Genomic DNA, 17,752 nt, shown 5'->3' on the forward strand with positions numbered 1-17,752 from the left:
AACGAAGCGGCGGTTCTGAACCGTTCTGGCCGTTCCGTCTCACTTTCAACCCGACGCTGGTGCGAGACAATAAATAACTGTTCGCCAATTGCTACTTCTCATTGGAAGTACATGACACCACACCAGTCCAGCAGTGCACCGCAGTACTGGCAGTAGTAGGCTATAACTGGTGATATAAAAAAATATATATTTTCGCTTCGACTCAAACAATTGGCGTCGATTCCCGGGGCTTAAAACGACGCGTCGATTTGTCGATTTTTAGAAGACACCCCTAGTGCTTACTGAATGAGCTGACTAGATGATCGCCGTTAAATCAGTCAAAAATGCTAGAAACTAGAACTGATGACAATTCAGATAATTCAAATCATCTGCACTGGATTAATTGGGCCATGATTGACAGTGGATAACATGTACAATCAATAAGGGTTCAGTGCTGTCGCCTGGATTCACCTGGTTAATGTCTTTCATGAGGAGAACAGGTGGTTTTAATGTTTTTGTTGACTAAGCGTGTAAACATGATAGACTAAATATTTAACTAATGTACCAGAGAGACCAGTCCTGAATGTTACCAGGAGACCCCGAGGGAACCAAAATCAGAACCCACTGGATTTCCACAGAGCACTCCTGACCCAAGAGACATGAAACAACAAACCCTATTTGATCTCCATTCCAGTAAATACTCCCAGCCAAGACTGCCTATGAGGTTGGATTTATACTTAGCTGCACACTGGTGTTGCGAGCCGATAACAGCCGATCTACAAGCTCATAACACGTCGCAGCATGGCACATTGTGAGCTTTTAGATCGGTTATTTATTTTGTGTGCACAACACGCACACTAGCAACGAAGCACATCAAGGCCTTTTAATTCTGTGAACCCAGAACCAGAGATGGAATTCGCCCAGGATGGCCAACAGCGAGGCGCGTTTTATACAACCAAAACACATGTAAAACTCTCCCGTTCTGCCTTTTATTCTCCCCAGTTTCTTCTGTTCCAGAGAATAGTCTGGTCCGCGGCCCTCGGTGCGGTGAAAGTAAAAACAAACAGGCCGGACCGCTGACGCCCACAAAGTGCGTCAGCGTGCGAGCGAGACGCTGTTGTGAAAGCCTTGGGCAAGCGCACACACTCACACAAACACACGCAAACACACTGAACGAGTCAAGGTGGCTGCTAGGGTCACCACACGCCCACGCACAAACACGCACACACACACACACACACACACACACACACACACACACACACACACACACACACACACACACACACACACACACACACACACACACACACACACACACACACACACACACACACACACTTCAACACACACATTTCAACACACACACTTCAAGGTGAGCCGAAACCTGGCCAAGTGGGAGGTAGACAGGAAGAGAAACATGGCAAATCTTCCACAGGAGGATGGTAGAAAATTGGGTATTTGATTTTTTTTCAGTTGACAGTGCGTCAGAAGCAAGCTGCCACACAAATAGAAATGTGTATGCACATGCATGCATGTGTATACACACACACATACTATTTGTGTTGGTACACTAGTAGTGTGTGTATGCATGCACAGGCCATTAGGCGTGTATAAGGATGGGACGATAAGCGATATTATCGTTTATCGTGATAAAAAACGCTCACGATAATCGTATCGTGGAGATTTAATTTATCGTGATAACGTCCTCCGTCATGTACTGGAGATCAATTCACCTTTTATTTGCCGAGCTGCAGTTCCGGGAACTTAAATCCTCTATAATTGGTAATAGGTACTTATAATATACATACTTGATACAGTCTCTTTTTCACTATCTATCAGATGTCTTTACCAAAAAATAGCCGATCAACAAGCTCACAACGCGTCGCAAGGCGACGCGTTGTGAGCTTGTAGATCGGCTATTTTTTGGTAAACGAACTGCCCCAGGATAAAGGATTTTGATTATCACGATAATATCGTAAATCGCGATTTCTTTCGTCACAATAATCGTGATATGACATTTTCATATCATCCCATCCCTAGGCGTGTGTGGATGAACATGCACGCTCACACTCACAGTCTCACACACACACGCGCGCGAGCGCATGCAAGTTCTGGCCTTGTATCTTGTGATCTTTATTTCCTCAGCGAGAGGATTATTTGGTGGACGTGTTAAAAGAGTCACAAGTTCGACGCTGACAACAGCTAATGCGTGTAACTCAACAGCGATCGCGTCCAAAGAAAAGTGCACTTGAGCGGGACATTAAAGGCAGAAAATGTGTCCAGCCTTCCAAGACAAGTTCAACGCATGAATCAACATTTCCCCCAACACACATCATATCCATCCTGAAGAATAGTTGCTCCTTTGCCAGACGTTAGCGGGCTAATAAGCTCAATAACATCATATCTGCATCCACCGTTATAAATCATTGCATCATAACACGTCTCACCGAATACTTTCCCCCGGATTAAACTGTCATCAAAGACATTGCTTTAAGATTTGTTGGCAAAACAAAGATGTACAAATGCAGCACACGCACACGTGCACACACACACACATACACACACACACACACACACACACATGCACACGCACACACAGAGCAGATGTCCACAGACAGAGCAGAGCCAAGATGCAACAGGAGAAGGTAGTCCTGCTTATTTGAAAGACAAAGACCAGTCTGTGCCTGTTTAATGGCTGGACTATTGAATACTGGTTTGGACAGTGTGTGTGTGTGTGTGTGTGTGTGTGTGTGTGTGTGTGTGTGTGTGTGTGTGTGTGTGTGTGTGTGTGTGTGTGTGTGTGTGTGTGTCTTTGACTTTGAGAGGGAGAGATAGACAGCTTTCTGCTTGCGTGAAAAATGGATGACGGTAGGTGTATTTATTTGTGTGTGTGTGTGTGCGCGCAAATATATGTATATTATATATACTGTACTGTATATGCATGTGGACGGAATAGTGTGTGTGGGTGTGTGTGTGTGTGTGTGTGTCTGTTTCAAATTAGCCCCTTTGTGTCGTACCTCTGGTCCCAACACAACCCAACATGAGTTACTTATCACACACACACACACACACACACACACACACACACACACACACACACACACACACACACACACACACACACACACACACACACACACACACACACACACACACACACACACACACACACACAGTGTGTTCCCATGAACTCAGTGCTCTGTGGCTGTGCAGACCAGCAAGCAGTGTCTCTGCTGTCCAGCAAAAGAGACACACACGCTTGTACGTGCATGCGCGATTGCGCACACGCGCACACACACACACACACACACACACACACACACACACACACACACACACACACACACACACACACACACACACACACACACACACACACACACACACACACACACACACACACACACACACACACACACACACACACACACAGTCTCCTGCTGTCTGATTGTTTTGTTTGCATGGTCATGGGGAATATGAGAAAGAGAGAGACAAAACGACAGACAGATAGACAGACAGACAGACAGGGTGAGACACTGAGAGAGAGAGAGAGAGAGAGAGAGAGAGAGAGAGAGAGAGAGAGAGAGAGAGAGAGAGAGAGAGAGAGTATGTAGGAGTGATGGAGTTGAGTAAACGAGGAGTAGAAAGGTCAGGGTGAAAGTTATGACAGGAACATGGATGGATGAATGAATGATGGATGGATAAATGGATGATGGATGGAATAGCATCATAATAGAGATACAAATTAAAAGTAAGGGGGGATGGAGAGAGAGAGAAAGAGAAAGCCACAGACAGACAGACAGACAGACAGACAGACAGACAGACAGACAGAGAGGACATGTTTTGAATTTAAAAAGCACTTGATTGAAAACACATTCTGTGGTCATGTGAGATGAGACCAACACGGTACAGAAATGACTCTTTACCTTACAAACAACAACACAAATAGACAACATGACACGGACGACAACATTGGAGGAAGGTTAGAAAGTGAGCCGTAACGTGTCCTCAGTGCCCAGAGAGAGAGAGAGACATAGACATACAGTTTGAGTTTCATTTGCAATAATTATGTTTTGATTTCTAATGCTTTGGCAACACATGGTTTCACTTGTCATGCCAATAAAGAAAGAAACAGAGGAAGAGTGAGAGAAAGAGGCAAACAGAGAGAGAGAGACACACAGAGACACAGAGAGTGAGAGAGACAGAGTGAGAGAAAGAGAGAGGGAGAGAGGCACATTGAGATTGAGGGGGGTGGGGGGTGATCCTGAAGTCAAAGCTGACCCATTCAGTGTGTGTGGTGAAGATAAGAACAGATTAATGTTACCATGAACTTTGCTGTAGACCACAGCAAGGGAAAATATGTGTGTGTGTGTGTGTGCGTGCGTGCGCGTGTGCATTTGAAGTTTGGACAGCTTCATGTGAAAACACTACACGACTGTGCACGTGTTATGAGATAGTGTGTGTTTATTTGTGTCTTGTGTGCACATCTGAGGAGAACGCTGTGTTGCGGAGTTGTGCGATGGTGCCAGTGTGCGTTAGTGTTTGTTTGCATACAGACATCTGTGCACAGCTGTGCATGTCTGCGTCTGAGTATCTTTGTGTGTGTGTGTGTGTGTGTGTGTGTGTGTGTGTGTGTGTGTGTGTGTGTGTATGTGTGCGTGTGTTGGTTGTGGTCTGGTGTTGAGCTCTGAAAACAGCAGATCTACAATCCCACAATGCATTGCGATGCTACATATGTTTTTGTGCAAGTTTGCATGTAAGTGTGAATCTGTGTGTAATTGCAACCGTAGGTCGCAAGTTTACTATGAAAACCGGCACATCTTGTCCACTTATCCTCTATATATATATCTGATGGTCACGCCCACAGATATAAAAAGCTAGATACCTCCTCCGCCGCTGCAGTTCATTGGGGCGACTGGTCAAACACCGCTGGCGGAAGTGCGTAACTGTGGAACTCCGGAAGGCACTCTGCCCCCTCCAATGGGAGAGAGGGAGTCCTGCCAGTCCTGCATCTGATTGGCCTACCGAGCTTCCCATTCTGTGACGCACAAGGAAGCGTCCTTCAGAATTCCCAAGAGCCCCGCCTCAGAATTCTGGAGGCTTGCATAGAGTTATTGGGAGGCTTGCCAGCTCTCTTTGACCAACCCCCCCCCACCGGAGGGAGGTATCTAGCTTTTTATATCTGTGGTCACGCCTGACACTGTGGTTCCCCTGACACATCACTGTGACATCACAGGTGACATCACCTATGTAAAAGTTCCATATATGGGTATTCCCCAGAATCCCTTTTATGCCCATATATGAAGATCCCTGATGTCATCGATACACATCACTGGCCAGATGGCCAACACATGGCCCATATCTGTGTGGCTGGTTCAGATAGGGATCTCCATATATGGGCATAAAAGGGATTGTATGTTGTTATGTCATGGGAACCACTCTAACGGAATCCATTTTATGCCTATATATGGATATCCCTGATGTCATCAATATTAAGCTCATATCTAACAGGACTTCATATGGGAATGCCCATATATGGAGGAAGACAGCCTATATCTGTGTGGCTCGTTCAGACAGGGATCTCCATGTATGGGCATAAAAGGGATGTACCATATACAGTACATGGATCTCCATATATGGGTTCCAGGGGTGTCCATATATGAGTAACTGGTCCGATATACATCACTGGCCATAGATGGCCAAGAATTGGCACGAGGTCGCATGTCGCCCTGAGGCGTGTTACTAGTAGGCTGTACTGTATGTACTGTATGTGTGTGTGTGTGTGTGTGTGTGTGTGTGTGTGTGTGTGTGTGTGTGTGTGCGTGTGCGTGTGTGTGTGTGTGTGGAAATATTTTGGTAAATGTTTGACCTTTGGACTGTGGCTGTTTAACCGTGGTTAACCATCTATGATGTCATATCGATGAATATAGTTGCAGTCCTGTGTGTGGGCAGTTCACATGGAGCATAAAACATGTATTTTAACATACATTAATTAGGTCTACATGTCTTTCTGTACAGTTGTTTTCTTCTCTTAAAGGGGGCGTGACACGGCCAAAACAGCTAATTATGGCTATCAAATTAGCATTTTTTTTTAATGATGTCATGTACCCCCATGTTAAATTATCCAATCAAATGATGCTGCCGACACGTCCATACAGCTACAGTAGCTGTATGGGCGTGTCGGCAGCAACACAGAGCCCCCATACTGCATACTTTGAGCTCCACCCCCTTTACAAACCGTTTCAACAAAGACCACGTGACCTACTGTACCATAATGTTAAATTTCGGCCGGTGTCACCACTCCTTTAAGGTATTGTAAAATATAATATATTCATATTTTGTTTGTTTTAATATGACTTTACGGTATTTCTTTGTCATTTAGTCCTAAACAGTTAGTGACACACAATTCGGTTACCGTCCCATCCTAGTGTGTGCGCATGTGTGTCTTAGTGTGTGTGCTTGTGTGTGCATCCATGCTAGTGTGTGTGCGTGTGTGTATGCCTGGGTGTTTGAGTGTGCGTGCATGCTAGTGTGTGTGTGTGTGTGTGTGTGTGTGTGTGTGTGTGTGTGTGTGTGTGTGTGTGTGTGTGTGTGTGTGCGTGCCTGAGCGTGCACGCGAGAGCCTGTTTGTTTTTACAGCTACCAGCAGGATCTGTGTGATGCATGGAGCTCCAGCTATGAAGGACGCCCAGCGCCAGAGAGGACCATGGGAAAAAAAGAAGAAAAAAAGAAAACATCTCGGAAAACAACTGGACTTCTTCCGCTATGAATGAAATGTTTTCAGACACGGAAAGAAAAATGTCTCCATGTCCAAATCAGTCACATAACGCACGTACACCCTTCTCTCTCTCTATCGCTTATCCTCTATACTCCTTTTCCATCTCTCCATCACTTTCTCTCCATCTCTGTCAGTGTCCATTTTGTATATCAAATCAGACTGTAGTGTATTCTTTTTAATATTATGTTGGTGTAAGTTCACTTGGGACATGTATTCTCATGTTTTGCTGCTAAATATGTATTATTTATTATCTTAGCGGTTATATATATCTTTTAAACAAATTGATGACGTGCAGATCAGATTTTCCACTATTTTTGAATCGTTTTGAAATGTTTTCTTTTATTTTTTTTAAACTTGACCTATAATGACCTGCCCACAAGAGGGACTGATTATTAATTGATTATTGTAATTATCTGCAATTAAAATCAATTTGTTCAATTAACTGTTGCAGACCTAATTTGAACCCGTGCCCAGCGGAGGTGTGTGTGTGTGTGTGTGTGTGTGTGTGTGTGTGTGTGTGTGTGTGTGTGTGTGTGTGTGTGCAGAAACAGGGATGTGAACCACTGGCGCTCAGTGTCTCCGGATGCTGGCCTCGGCTCCCTGCCGCTGAGTCTCCATGTGGTCATGCTCACCATGACGACCACACAGACATAAACCATATCCCAGCACTTCTAAACTGGCCTCGTTACGTAACACACAAGAAAAAAAAACCCTCTCTCAAAATGACACATCCGCTGTTTGAAGCCAATGTCAAACCTAAAACTTTTGCCATTACGAGATGATTGATCGCACGACATTAAAAATGAATCTATGCGATCCAGGGGCGCGGACTAGCCGACACCAAAACAAAATGGAAGCTAAAGGATGATTTATACCTGTTTGCGCGCGGAAAATACACAATCTACGAGCTCACGAATGCCGCGCTGTGACGGTGTTGTGACCATGGGTGTTCTAAGGGCCATGTTAAACAGCATAAATGCTATTTCACCTTTTATTTGAGTGAATAATGAACAAATTGTGAACGATCATTCCTTTTTTTGGGGGTAATTGCAGTCCCTTAGATTTATTTTGCCCTGGTCTCCTCAAACACAATCACAATGACGTAAAAGGCCTCGCAACAAAGGATTTGTCGTCTCCCGTGTGGGAACGAACGGAGGTCATCTGGGGATAAGCCAAAGGGGTATTGATAAAGTGTGTGTGTTTGTGTACTGTAACAGGTTCACTTCAATTCAGCTGTTATTTATTTATAGTGCAGCAACATCACCCCGAGGGGTCTCATGTACACTTCATAGGAAAGAATGCAGTTTAAATGTGACGAACGCCCGCACGCACACAAACTCAACTGACCCACAAATGCACACACAATACACAGAGACACAGACAGTGTTGTGTGCCAACATGTGAATAGAAAAAGTCATACATACATACAACTTTCTTTTTCCTTTTTCCACACACACACACACACACACACACACACACACACACACACACACAAACCGGAGATCGAGGGGAAAAAAAGGTGGATCCAATGTACAGTAGTTATGAATTACAAGCTCCTATCACAAGCTCTTGTTAAGACTATTCATACATATTTATAAAACCCACAGATACACTCAACAACTTTCAACCTCTTGTCCTTGTTTTGGGTATCTCATTATAGGTGAAAATGTTACAAGAAAAAACAAACAAACAAACACACACATATATATATATATCAAATTCCCAATGTGCAGCACGCTCTGTGGGCTTTTAGCAAATATCTCTACGTTTGCGCAACACTATCGTACAATGAATTATGGGGCATTCATTTGTGAAAGAACACACACAGTAGGATATATTCACTCACAGGCGTAGATAAAGTCCCTCATACACACACACACACGCTACACACACTTCCCGGTGGTTTCCGCTGATTGAGCCGCCGTGCCCCTGACGACAACAACACAGGGCCGGACAGGAAGTGCCTGCAGACAGGAAGAGAGGAAGTAGGAAGTGGAGGGGCGGGACACTTCCCCGCTGCCAATCTGTATGCCTCTATGACAGGCCTTCACATCTACGTATCTGACACAGTCTGCTACACTGTATGCCTCTATAACAGGGGTCTTCAACGTTTTCAGGCCAAGGACCCCTTAGTTGAGAGAGAGATGAAGCAGGGACCCCCACAACCTGTTCATAGATTCCATATAGTTTCATTGTTTGACACAATCATCAGTGTATTTTGGATTCATGTCAATTTGTGTTTTCAGATATTTAACCACTTGAGCCGTCATTACCTAATAAACTTGACCTTTTACTCTGTACTTAGTCTGCTCTTTTTCCCCTCTACACCGAAAATAGCCGATCTACTCACAACGCTGAGCTTCTTCTAGATCTGCTATTTTTGGCTACAGTTCTCAGAATATGGTTCAAATTGTTAATATAAAAGATTTGGAGGACCCCCTGTAGTAACTCTGAGGACCCCCTAGGGGTCCCGGACCCCCTGTTGAAGACCCCTGCTCTATGACATGACAGGCCTTCACTCTATGACACAGTGAGTCTGCTACACCAGTGGTTCTCAAAGTGGGGTTCGGGGACAGTACCATGTTGGCTGGTGAAGGCACTTTGTAGGGTTAGCAATAATAGATATTTCATTTTAAGATACCCATTATAAAAGCAACTTCCTACTTCTAGTTGGCTGTATGTAGTGTAGAACAGTAAGAGCATAGGTTTTCGAGCGATCACACCAAATTGTCCAATATAAGGGAATGGAGCGCTGGTGTGAGTGGTTGGGGCACCTTTTATGCCCAAATCTCAATTGCAGATTTGGGCTTGGCCTAAAAATAAAAATAAATTAAAAGAAGGCCCTTTTGAATCAATCCCTGGACTAGACTTTGTATAGATTTTTTGTAAAGAAAGAATGGTCAAAAAAGTATTGAAACGATCCGATCTACAAGCTCATACCACTAACGATGGAGTATAAAATAGGGCTTAAATGCTTAATTGGTTAATGGTTAGAATCTTCTGTCAGTTCGTTGATATGATTTTTTGTACTATTTGTTTAATAAAAAAAACAATTATAGATTAATCGCAGAAAATTGAATTGGCCATGTATAAGTCAGTTGTTTGTGAATGCTTTTTAAATATGTGTTATTTTACATGTGTCAACATCAGCTGGGGCTTAAAATTGTTACGTTGACATAAAACTGCATGTATTATACCGTATATTGTACATACTTCATCCTACATTGAATAGTGTAATGTGAGCTTTACACAGTACATTTTCGCCTCTAATGACATGCCCAGCAGCATTGGGTACATCAGGTTATCCTCTGGAAATGTTCCCATTGACATTCAGAACGGCTTTCCCTTGAAGAGGAGACCTGGTCGACATTTAACTTCCACCAAACTTTTAAACTTATGAACCAAAAGTTTCTCCGCTTGTACAATTTAGTTGTCAAAAGAATGTCCGTGTAATACATCCAGCGCAAGAAGAAGTGAACCTTTCCTCCCTGGGGATAATAATGTTTTGTCGTCTACAGACGGACAGACAGAGGCACAGAGTGGCTGTGGGTTTTCTGTTGTTCCTCTTTGATGTGATTGATTCAGTTGTCTCCACCAAAAGCCAAGAAAGTTCAATCAATCATAAGCGGCGGCAGAGAGCAGATTGCTTTGGGAAAAATAAAAAACACGAGAGGCCCGTCCCCTTTACAAGTGACCCAACAATAGCGGTGAAAAAGGTACTGTACACGGAGCGGCACATAGTGAAAACACATTTTTTAAGCCCCGTTTGTACATTGTTCTTATGGCGGTGTCGCCCACGCCACATAGCTGAGCTACAAGCCCACGACGTGTCACATTCGCGACCCGTTATGGGCTTGAAAATCAGCTACAGTATGTCCGGCATGCGACTCTGCCGTACGACGAAGCATAAAACCGGGCTATAAGACAGAACATGGATTGAACTTGACAGCCAAACTATCACAGACGCCCCGACTTCAAGCTCTGCAACGTTTAACCACAGAAACCCCAAATCGACGCGCACCGTGTTGAATTTGGACCAAATGTGTTGCATTTGGACCGAGTTCAACTTGAAACGGTGTTGCGTTACGCGCTGGCAACGCGGCACGGCCTTCAGTTGTGAAAGAGCCTGTTTAAAAGGGATTTTTAAACAATTTCAACCTGGCCATGTTGGGCGAGTCGTTATGGGTCAACATTTTCAAACATCATAAAAGTTATAACATAAAGCAAATCTACAAGCTTACAATGCGTCACATCTCATGGCGTCCCTACTTTGGGCATGTCATTATAGGCAAATATTCTACTTTTCAAAACATTTATTTATTTATTTTCAATACATTTCAGAATCTATAAAGAAGTATAAAAAAGCAGTGCGCTAAAGTGGTTAAAATAACAGCAAATCTGTTGAATTTGGAACGAATTTGAACTTGCACTGCGTATAGCTGTGAAGTATTTTACGATAACAGTGAAGAGTGCAGTCAGTAACTGCAACGTTCCTCAATGCAACACCTTCAGTTGTGAAGCATTAACAATAACAGAGAGAGAGTGCAGTCAGGACTCACGTCTGTGTAACTGATGCTCAGAGGAAGTGCATTCCTCTAGTCGACAGACACACAGTGCTCTGCTCTGTGTTTAACACCACTGTCTGTCTGGGTTTCTACGTCTGAAACTGGATATATAAATCAGGTATACATACCCGCAGTGTTGGGAAATATTAATCTTTAAAAGGTAATTGCGACCGAAGGTCACAGTTTACCATGAGAAACGTCACAGCTTGTGTACACATTTTTATGGGTTTCTATGGGTTTACTGCTCTGACATCATGCTCTGATGTCACTGTGATGTCACACTAACATAATCCCTTTTGTGCCCATATATGGAGTTCCCTGATGTCATCAATATTAATGATGCCCTGTTAGAGAGATCCCTGTGATGCCAGAGGGAACACATCCCTTTTATGCCCATATATGGAGATGTGGCGATCCCTGTGATGCCAGGGGAACAAATCCCTTTTATGCCCATATATGGAGATCCCTGATGTCCACATCCCGGATGTCCAGGGATAATGGATCTGAGGATCCCTTTATAAGGCAGAGACATCTGGGTTGTAATGCTCATCATGGAATCAAGAGTTATATATTTTATTATCTTAAATTTTTCATGTTACTTTGATATAATCAACTATATTGATTTTACCTCTACACACCAAATCTCTTTGCCCATCTCTGAGCTTGTAGATTGGTTATTTTCAGCCCAGAATATGGACAGGCTAGACTTCATGTCGTTAAGGCGGTGGGAACTTCATGAAGGCCATGGACGCCGTTTGTCATTACGTCTGTCCTTCAAAGAACTCTCTGCGCTGAGGCCACAGTGTCCTTGATGTTCCGCCCACACTGACCAGTGGACCAGCTGACTGCACTGTTTTCACATCTGCCTCTTTCCTGTCAATACCCTTTTATACACCACTGGTTCTCAAGCTGTGGGTCGAGACCAACATGTTTTGGGGGGCCTCCAGATGACAGTAATGACAATTTAAGGACTATTAGGCCCTTTTTAATACCTAAAAAAAGCTTAAGAAAAAGACCACTATGGCATCAAAAGTAATAGACAAACTGTAAACGACCAACTGGTCAAATATTGGCCAAATTGTCAAATAATATTAGAAAGAGGCAAACATTTTGAAAACAGTCAATCTACAAGCTCACAATAGTGAGCTTTTAGATCTGCTATTTTAACAATATTTATCTGTGGAACATAGTCAAGCAAAATTGTATGCCTAAACTCCTACATTCAAAGGGTCCCCAGTTCAAATATGATCATTTGGACACTTAACCTGAGTGACTTGAGAGTCTGAACTTTCCAGTTACTAGTTTGTGGCTGATACAGTATGAACCATTGGAAAACTGGGCTATTTATATACTTTTGACTCATATGAGTTTGCACAAATGATTTACAAATACTGGTTATTTCTTTCTGTGAATTCTGTTATTTTTATAATCTTTTTTCTTTTAATATTCATTGATAGATACTATATATTAAAAAGAAAGATCCTCCGTAACTCTCCATTTGTATCCATCATTTCTGTGGACTTTAAATCACTGTTTTATTTGATGGCCTTGCTGCCCTTGCATTTGGCCTTTGTATCCTCAAACAATTGACAACACCAAAGGTCAAGTGGCCCTGTCCCCTAAAAGGATGAAATGCCAGGCTTGATTCAGAAAGACTCCCCTATAACGCACGGAAGGTCCACAATATTCTATACAAACTTTCAACTTTGCAATTTCAACTATATGGAACTATGAGTACATTTACTTAAAATAGCAGATCTACAAGCTCGAAACGCGGCATGAATCTTGTGAATCTGCTACTTTTGATGCTTCTGTCTAACGCTGTAGCATGATCAAGTAGGGATACGGAGATTTCTGCCCCAGAGCAACGTATATGAAACACTGTCCGTACTTGTCTGCTACAAGTGTCCAGCCACCCCACTACACACCTCAACAACCATCTCAAAAACCCCACCCAACCTTTCAAAAGAGAAACCAAGTAGGTCATCACAACAATCGCCCCCAAAAACCCAGCCTAATCAGGGACCCTAACTAACCTCTGACCCGTACATCTATTCTTAGCCCGCCCGGTCTCATATCATTACCCTCCGATTCACACGCAGATTAGCTCCGACGCTAACGCACAATGGGAGGTCAGTGGGGATCAGCTAGCTGCTAGCGCACAATACCGGGCCATGGGAGGGGGAGGTTAATGGCTTGCTTTGACCTCGCGGCTGGACTCCACGTTCAAAACTACAAAAGGTACTTTTTACTAGTGTTTTTATAAGATATGGGGCTGGAATAGTAGGGATATTAGCGGTGGCGGGAGGGTATTGTTTGGGTTATCTGCAGTGTAATATTTTGTCTGGTAATCAGTGTGCGTTACAGCTGTATTGTTAATAAATGACCCAACACCTTTCTGTGATGTTTGTAATTCTTTACGTCGCTATTTTTAAGTCATCAGTTGATAATAAATGGGAGGCTCACGAACGGATTGGGAGAGTGTGTACGTGTGTATAGGCGTGCATGGCCGTCTGTGTGTGTGTGGGCAAACACATACACATCAAGACAAAGATACTGTAAGGACTGCATGCACATTTGTGCGTGCGGTCTCTCTCTCTCTGTCCCTCTCACACACACACACTCATACACTCAAGTGTATGCACACGGACGCACACACACACCCTCTCTCACACACTCAAGAAATGGATGGACACATACACGCAGCGCACGCGCAGAAGGGCACAAAGGTACTTTTTGTTTCTGTGTCAGTGGAACCGCAGCTTTTGCTTGGTCATCATGGATAAATGCTCCTCTTATCAAGAGAGAGAAGAAAGAGCGAGTGCGTCTGCCACACACACACCATTCAATACAGAAATAGTGCACGCTTGCATACGAGTGTATCTACAGTAGCTGTGTGTGTGTGCGTGTGTGTCTTTGTGCACGTACACCAATGCATGCTATGTGTGCGCCTGTGTGTGCGCATGGCTCACCATCTATTGTATGTGTGCAAGTGGACGTGTGTGTGTGCAAGTGCACATACAGCACTTACTTGCTAGTTGATAATGTGTATATGTTTGCATGTCTTGGCCTACATGTTGCAGTGTGTGTGTGTGTGTGTGTGTGTGTGTGTGTGTGTGTGTGTGTGTGTGTGTGTGTGTGTGTGTGTGTGTGGCAGCTGCTTGCTGTAATAGCAGCTTTGTTTTCAGTGAGTGGCCCTTAATGAGGTCAAAGGTAACTCTGGACCCTGACAGACTGACTGGGAAAACAAGAGACGCCTTCATCACACACATGCACGCGCGCGCGCGCACACACACACGCGCACGCACACACAAATGCACACACGCACGCACACACACACACACAAAGTTAAGTTTTACCAGGACAAAGTCCCAAAATCACCCACTGGAGAAAGGGACTCTTTGTGTGTGTGTGACTGTGTGTGTGTGTGTGTGTGTGTGTGTGTGTGTGTGTGTGTGTGTGTGTGTGTGTGTTCAGAGGACAGCGCAGACAGAATCAGAGCTAAAGACAGAACAGAGACCTTGATGCTGTTATTCTATACAGTTCTCAAACTTGAGCTCACTCATTGATTTCTATTTGATCGTGCTAAATGGAAAAGGGAGCTTTGTTGATTGGAGTGTGCAATTCATTTGTTTGAAAATATATCGATCTAAACCAGGGGCATAGTTCCGCCGATTTAAAACGAATCCAATACGGAACTAAAACTTCCTATGTTTGGCCGCTAGTTGTGCTGTTTCCCCCCCGCGAGGTAACAAAAACAATTTGTCTACATTGGACCCCATTCGTTTTCCCCTTTGATTTTCTAACCATAAACGTTGTCATAAATACTTCATTGTTCCTGTCGCTAGTGAAAATACTGAAAAACTCCCTTTCAATCACCATGATATGCGTTTTGTGCAAATATGGTCCCATTTATGTTAAAATTGAAGATACATTTGCGGGGGGCGTGGCCAACTAAACTGATACTAGCCTGCTGTGTTCTTCTTCGTGTGCTTTATTTCGGGAGGCTCAACACCACATTCTCCCATGTATCCCTGCGGTTCCACGTGACCGTTGGCAGCCAATAGCATGCCTTGTGATTCCTGGGGTACCATTAAAACAATGATGGCGACACCCATACAAGGGACAAAAAAAAAACGTCATTTTCGCAGCATGGAAACCAACGGCTTCGCATCGTCCATATTTTTTTTTTACAGTCTATGATCTAAACATGTCTGCTTGTGTCACGACTACATCCACACCATACACTGATATTACCCAGTGTCAGTGTATGGCGGTGTTTACTGTAGCTCTGGCTCTTTTTATGTACAAAACCTGTCTGTGTTTGTTTCCTTTCTATTCTCTCGTCCGTGTTCCAATTCTCTCTGTAACCGCAAAGCATTAAAGCTTGCTCAAAAAGAAACTTCTCAGAACTTACTGTGCTATATTCTGTGTTTAGTTTCATACTGTAGGTTTACACTACACACATAACAAAAGTGAAATTATATTTGTGTGTTTGTGTGTGTGTGTGTGTTAGGGCATTCACCAAATATCAAAGTCACTATTCAACGTTGTTCACCGAAGTCGCTTATTTTTATTGTTTTATTGTTTTCTCTTAAAAAAATATATAGTTTATAAAGCTTGTCTAGATAGGAAGTCATAAGAATGAGTTGTAGGTATTACAGTTAATGTGACTCGGTTCTGCAGATAAATATTGTGAAAATAGCAGATCTACATGCTCACAACGCCTCGCGCTGCGAGGCGTTGTGAGCATGTAGATCGGCTATTTTCACAATGTTCAGCCTCTAGCTTACTTAATATTTGACAGTTTGGTTTGGCAAGTCCTGTAGAATATTCGACTATTCGAATACTTTGAGGTCGAATAATTTGAATACTAAAAATCACTATTCGTGAATGCCCTAGTGTGTGTGTGTGCAGGTGTTGGGTTCAATGAATCGTTACGGAAATTATTCTCAAAGTCGGGTCCGGGGAACCCCAGGGGTTCTATAGGGCGTTCCAGGGGGTCCCCAGCTAAATTAAACAATAATTAGACCTATTTGCTCCCGCTGGGGAATTTCAGTTTTCAGAGTGAGAGCTGGAGACAGTCGTTTAAACAGAAAGAGAGAGAGAGAGAGAAGAAACAGAGCATGTGAAAGAGAGAGAGAGAGAAACAAGCCTCTCTCTGTCACTTGAAGAGGACAGAGAAGAATTGTCAAGAACCCCAACATGCACGAGCGCGTGCATATGCACGCACGCACACGCACACACACACGCACACACACACACACACAGAGTCACCTGGAAACAAACCCCTTTATTGAGGTCCTGGCGGCCATCTTTGATTAGATGGAGTGACTCAGCATAGACGGGACACAGAGAGAGTGTGTGTGTGTATATGTGTGTGTGTGTGTGTGTGTGTGTGTCTATGATAGTGATAGTGAATGGAAGCATTTGTGTCAGTGTGGGAATAATGTAAAAGGCTTGTGACTGTACGAGCAGTGTGTGTGTGTGTGTGTGTGTGTGTGTGTGTGTGTGTGTGTGTGTGTGTGTGCACCTCGTGGTCTGGTATCTCGGAGGCCAGTGTCTGTCCCAGTACTGCAGCGGTCAGATACGTCCAACACCGAGCTGTATTAGGCAGGTTATAACCTCCTATATGGACAGATAGAGTGATAGAGAGACAGACACGACAGACAGAGAGAGAGAGAGAGAGAGAGAGAGAGAGAGAGAGAGAGAGAGAGAGAGAGAGAGAGAGAGAGAGAGCGAGAGAGAGAGAGAGAGAGAGAGAGAGAGAGAGAGAGAGAGAGACATTAGGGGACTTTCATCAGTCAAATGTGTAAACAGCACGGATGCACAGTAAAAAACTTGGGTTAAAAGGGACTCCAATTGAAACAAGCCCAAAAGCTTTCTAATAAACTTCTAATAAAGTCTTCAATCAATCAATCAAAACACAAACAAGTCCTGGAGATTGGAGTTCGGTCCCCACTCCCCAGCCTGTCTGAGAAAGGCCACCACCACCTGGCACTGGCAGCTGCTTCAAGTGTTCAAAGGTTCCAGCTTGAAACCCGTTATTAGGGGCACGGTCACGTTCATTCTTCTACGGGGCTGGAATGGATGGTCAGTGTCTGGTTGCGATGTGTCGCTTTCAACGCGTCTGAAGCACAGAGTTGAACATTGCTGAACTGTGACTGGAGCGTCAACCAATTAGGAAAGAAGCGACGCGGTTGACCCCACGTGGCAGGTTTCTTTCTAAACCAACCACTAGGCCTGTCACGATTACACATTTAAGTTGCTGATTAATTGTCCCACAAATATTTCTGATTAACGATTTAATTGTGTTTTTGGCAAACTACAAGTAGAGTACAATTTTGAATTTCTGTTTGGTTTTTAGGCTTCATAATCACAAATTGCACAGGATAGATGTGACAAAAATATACAAAGAAATTACATT

The 17,752-nt window shown here is 43.6% G+C and overlaps 1 protein-coding gene across 1 annotated transcript in view; it reads right to left on the minus strand.

The window, feature by feature from the left end:
- The window catches only part of hdac8 (histone deacetylase 8), a 49,831-nt gene that overhangs the window by 18,600 nt on the left and 13,479 nt on the right, over nt 1-17,752 (minus strand). The window contains exon 9 of the mRNA XM_080742080.1: nt 16,859-16,953. Coding sequence (XP_080598206.1) covers nt 16,859-16,953 — 95 coding nt within the window. The remainder of the gene's footprint in view (nt 1-16,858; nt 16,954-17,752) is intronic.

This window comes from Nannobrachium achirus (genome assembly GCF_963921795.1).
Source record: "Nannobrachium achirus genome assembly, chromosome: 14".
Lineage (NCBI taxonomy): Eukaryota > Metazoa > Chordata > Actinopteri > Myctophiformes > Myctophidae > Nannobrachium > Nannobrachium achirus.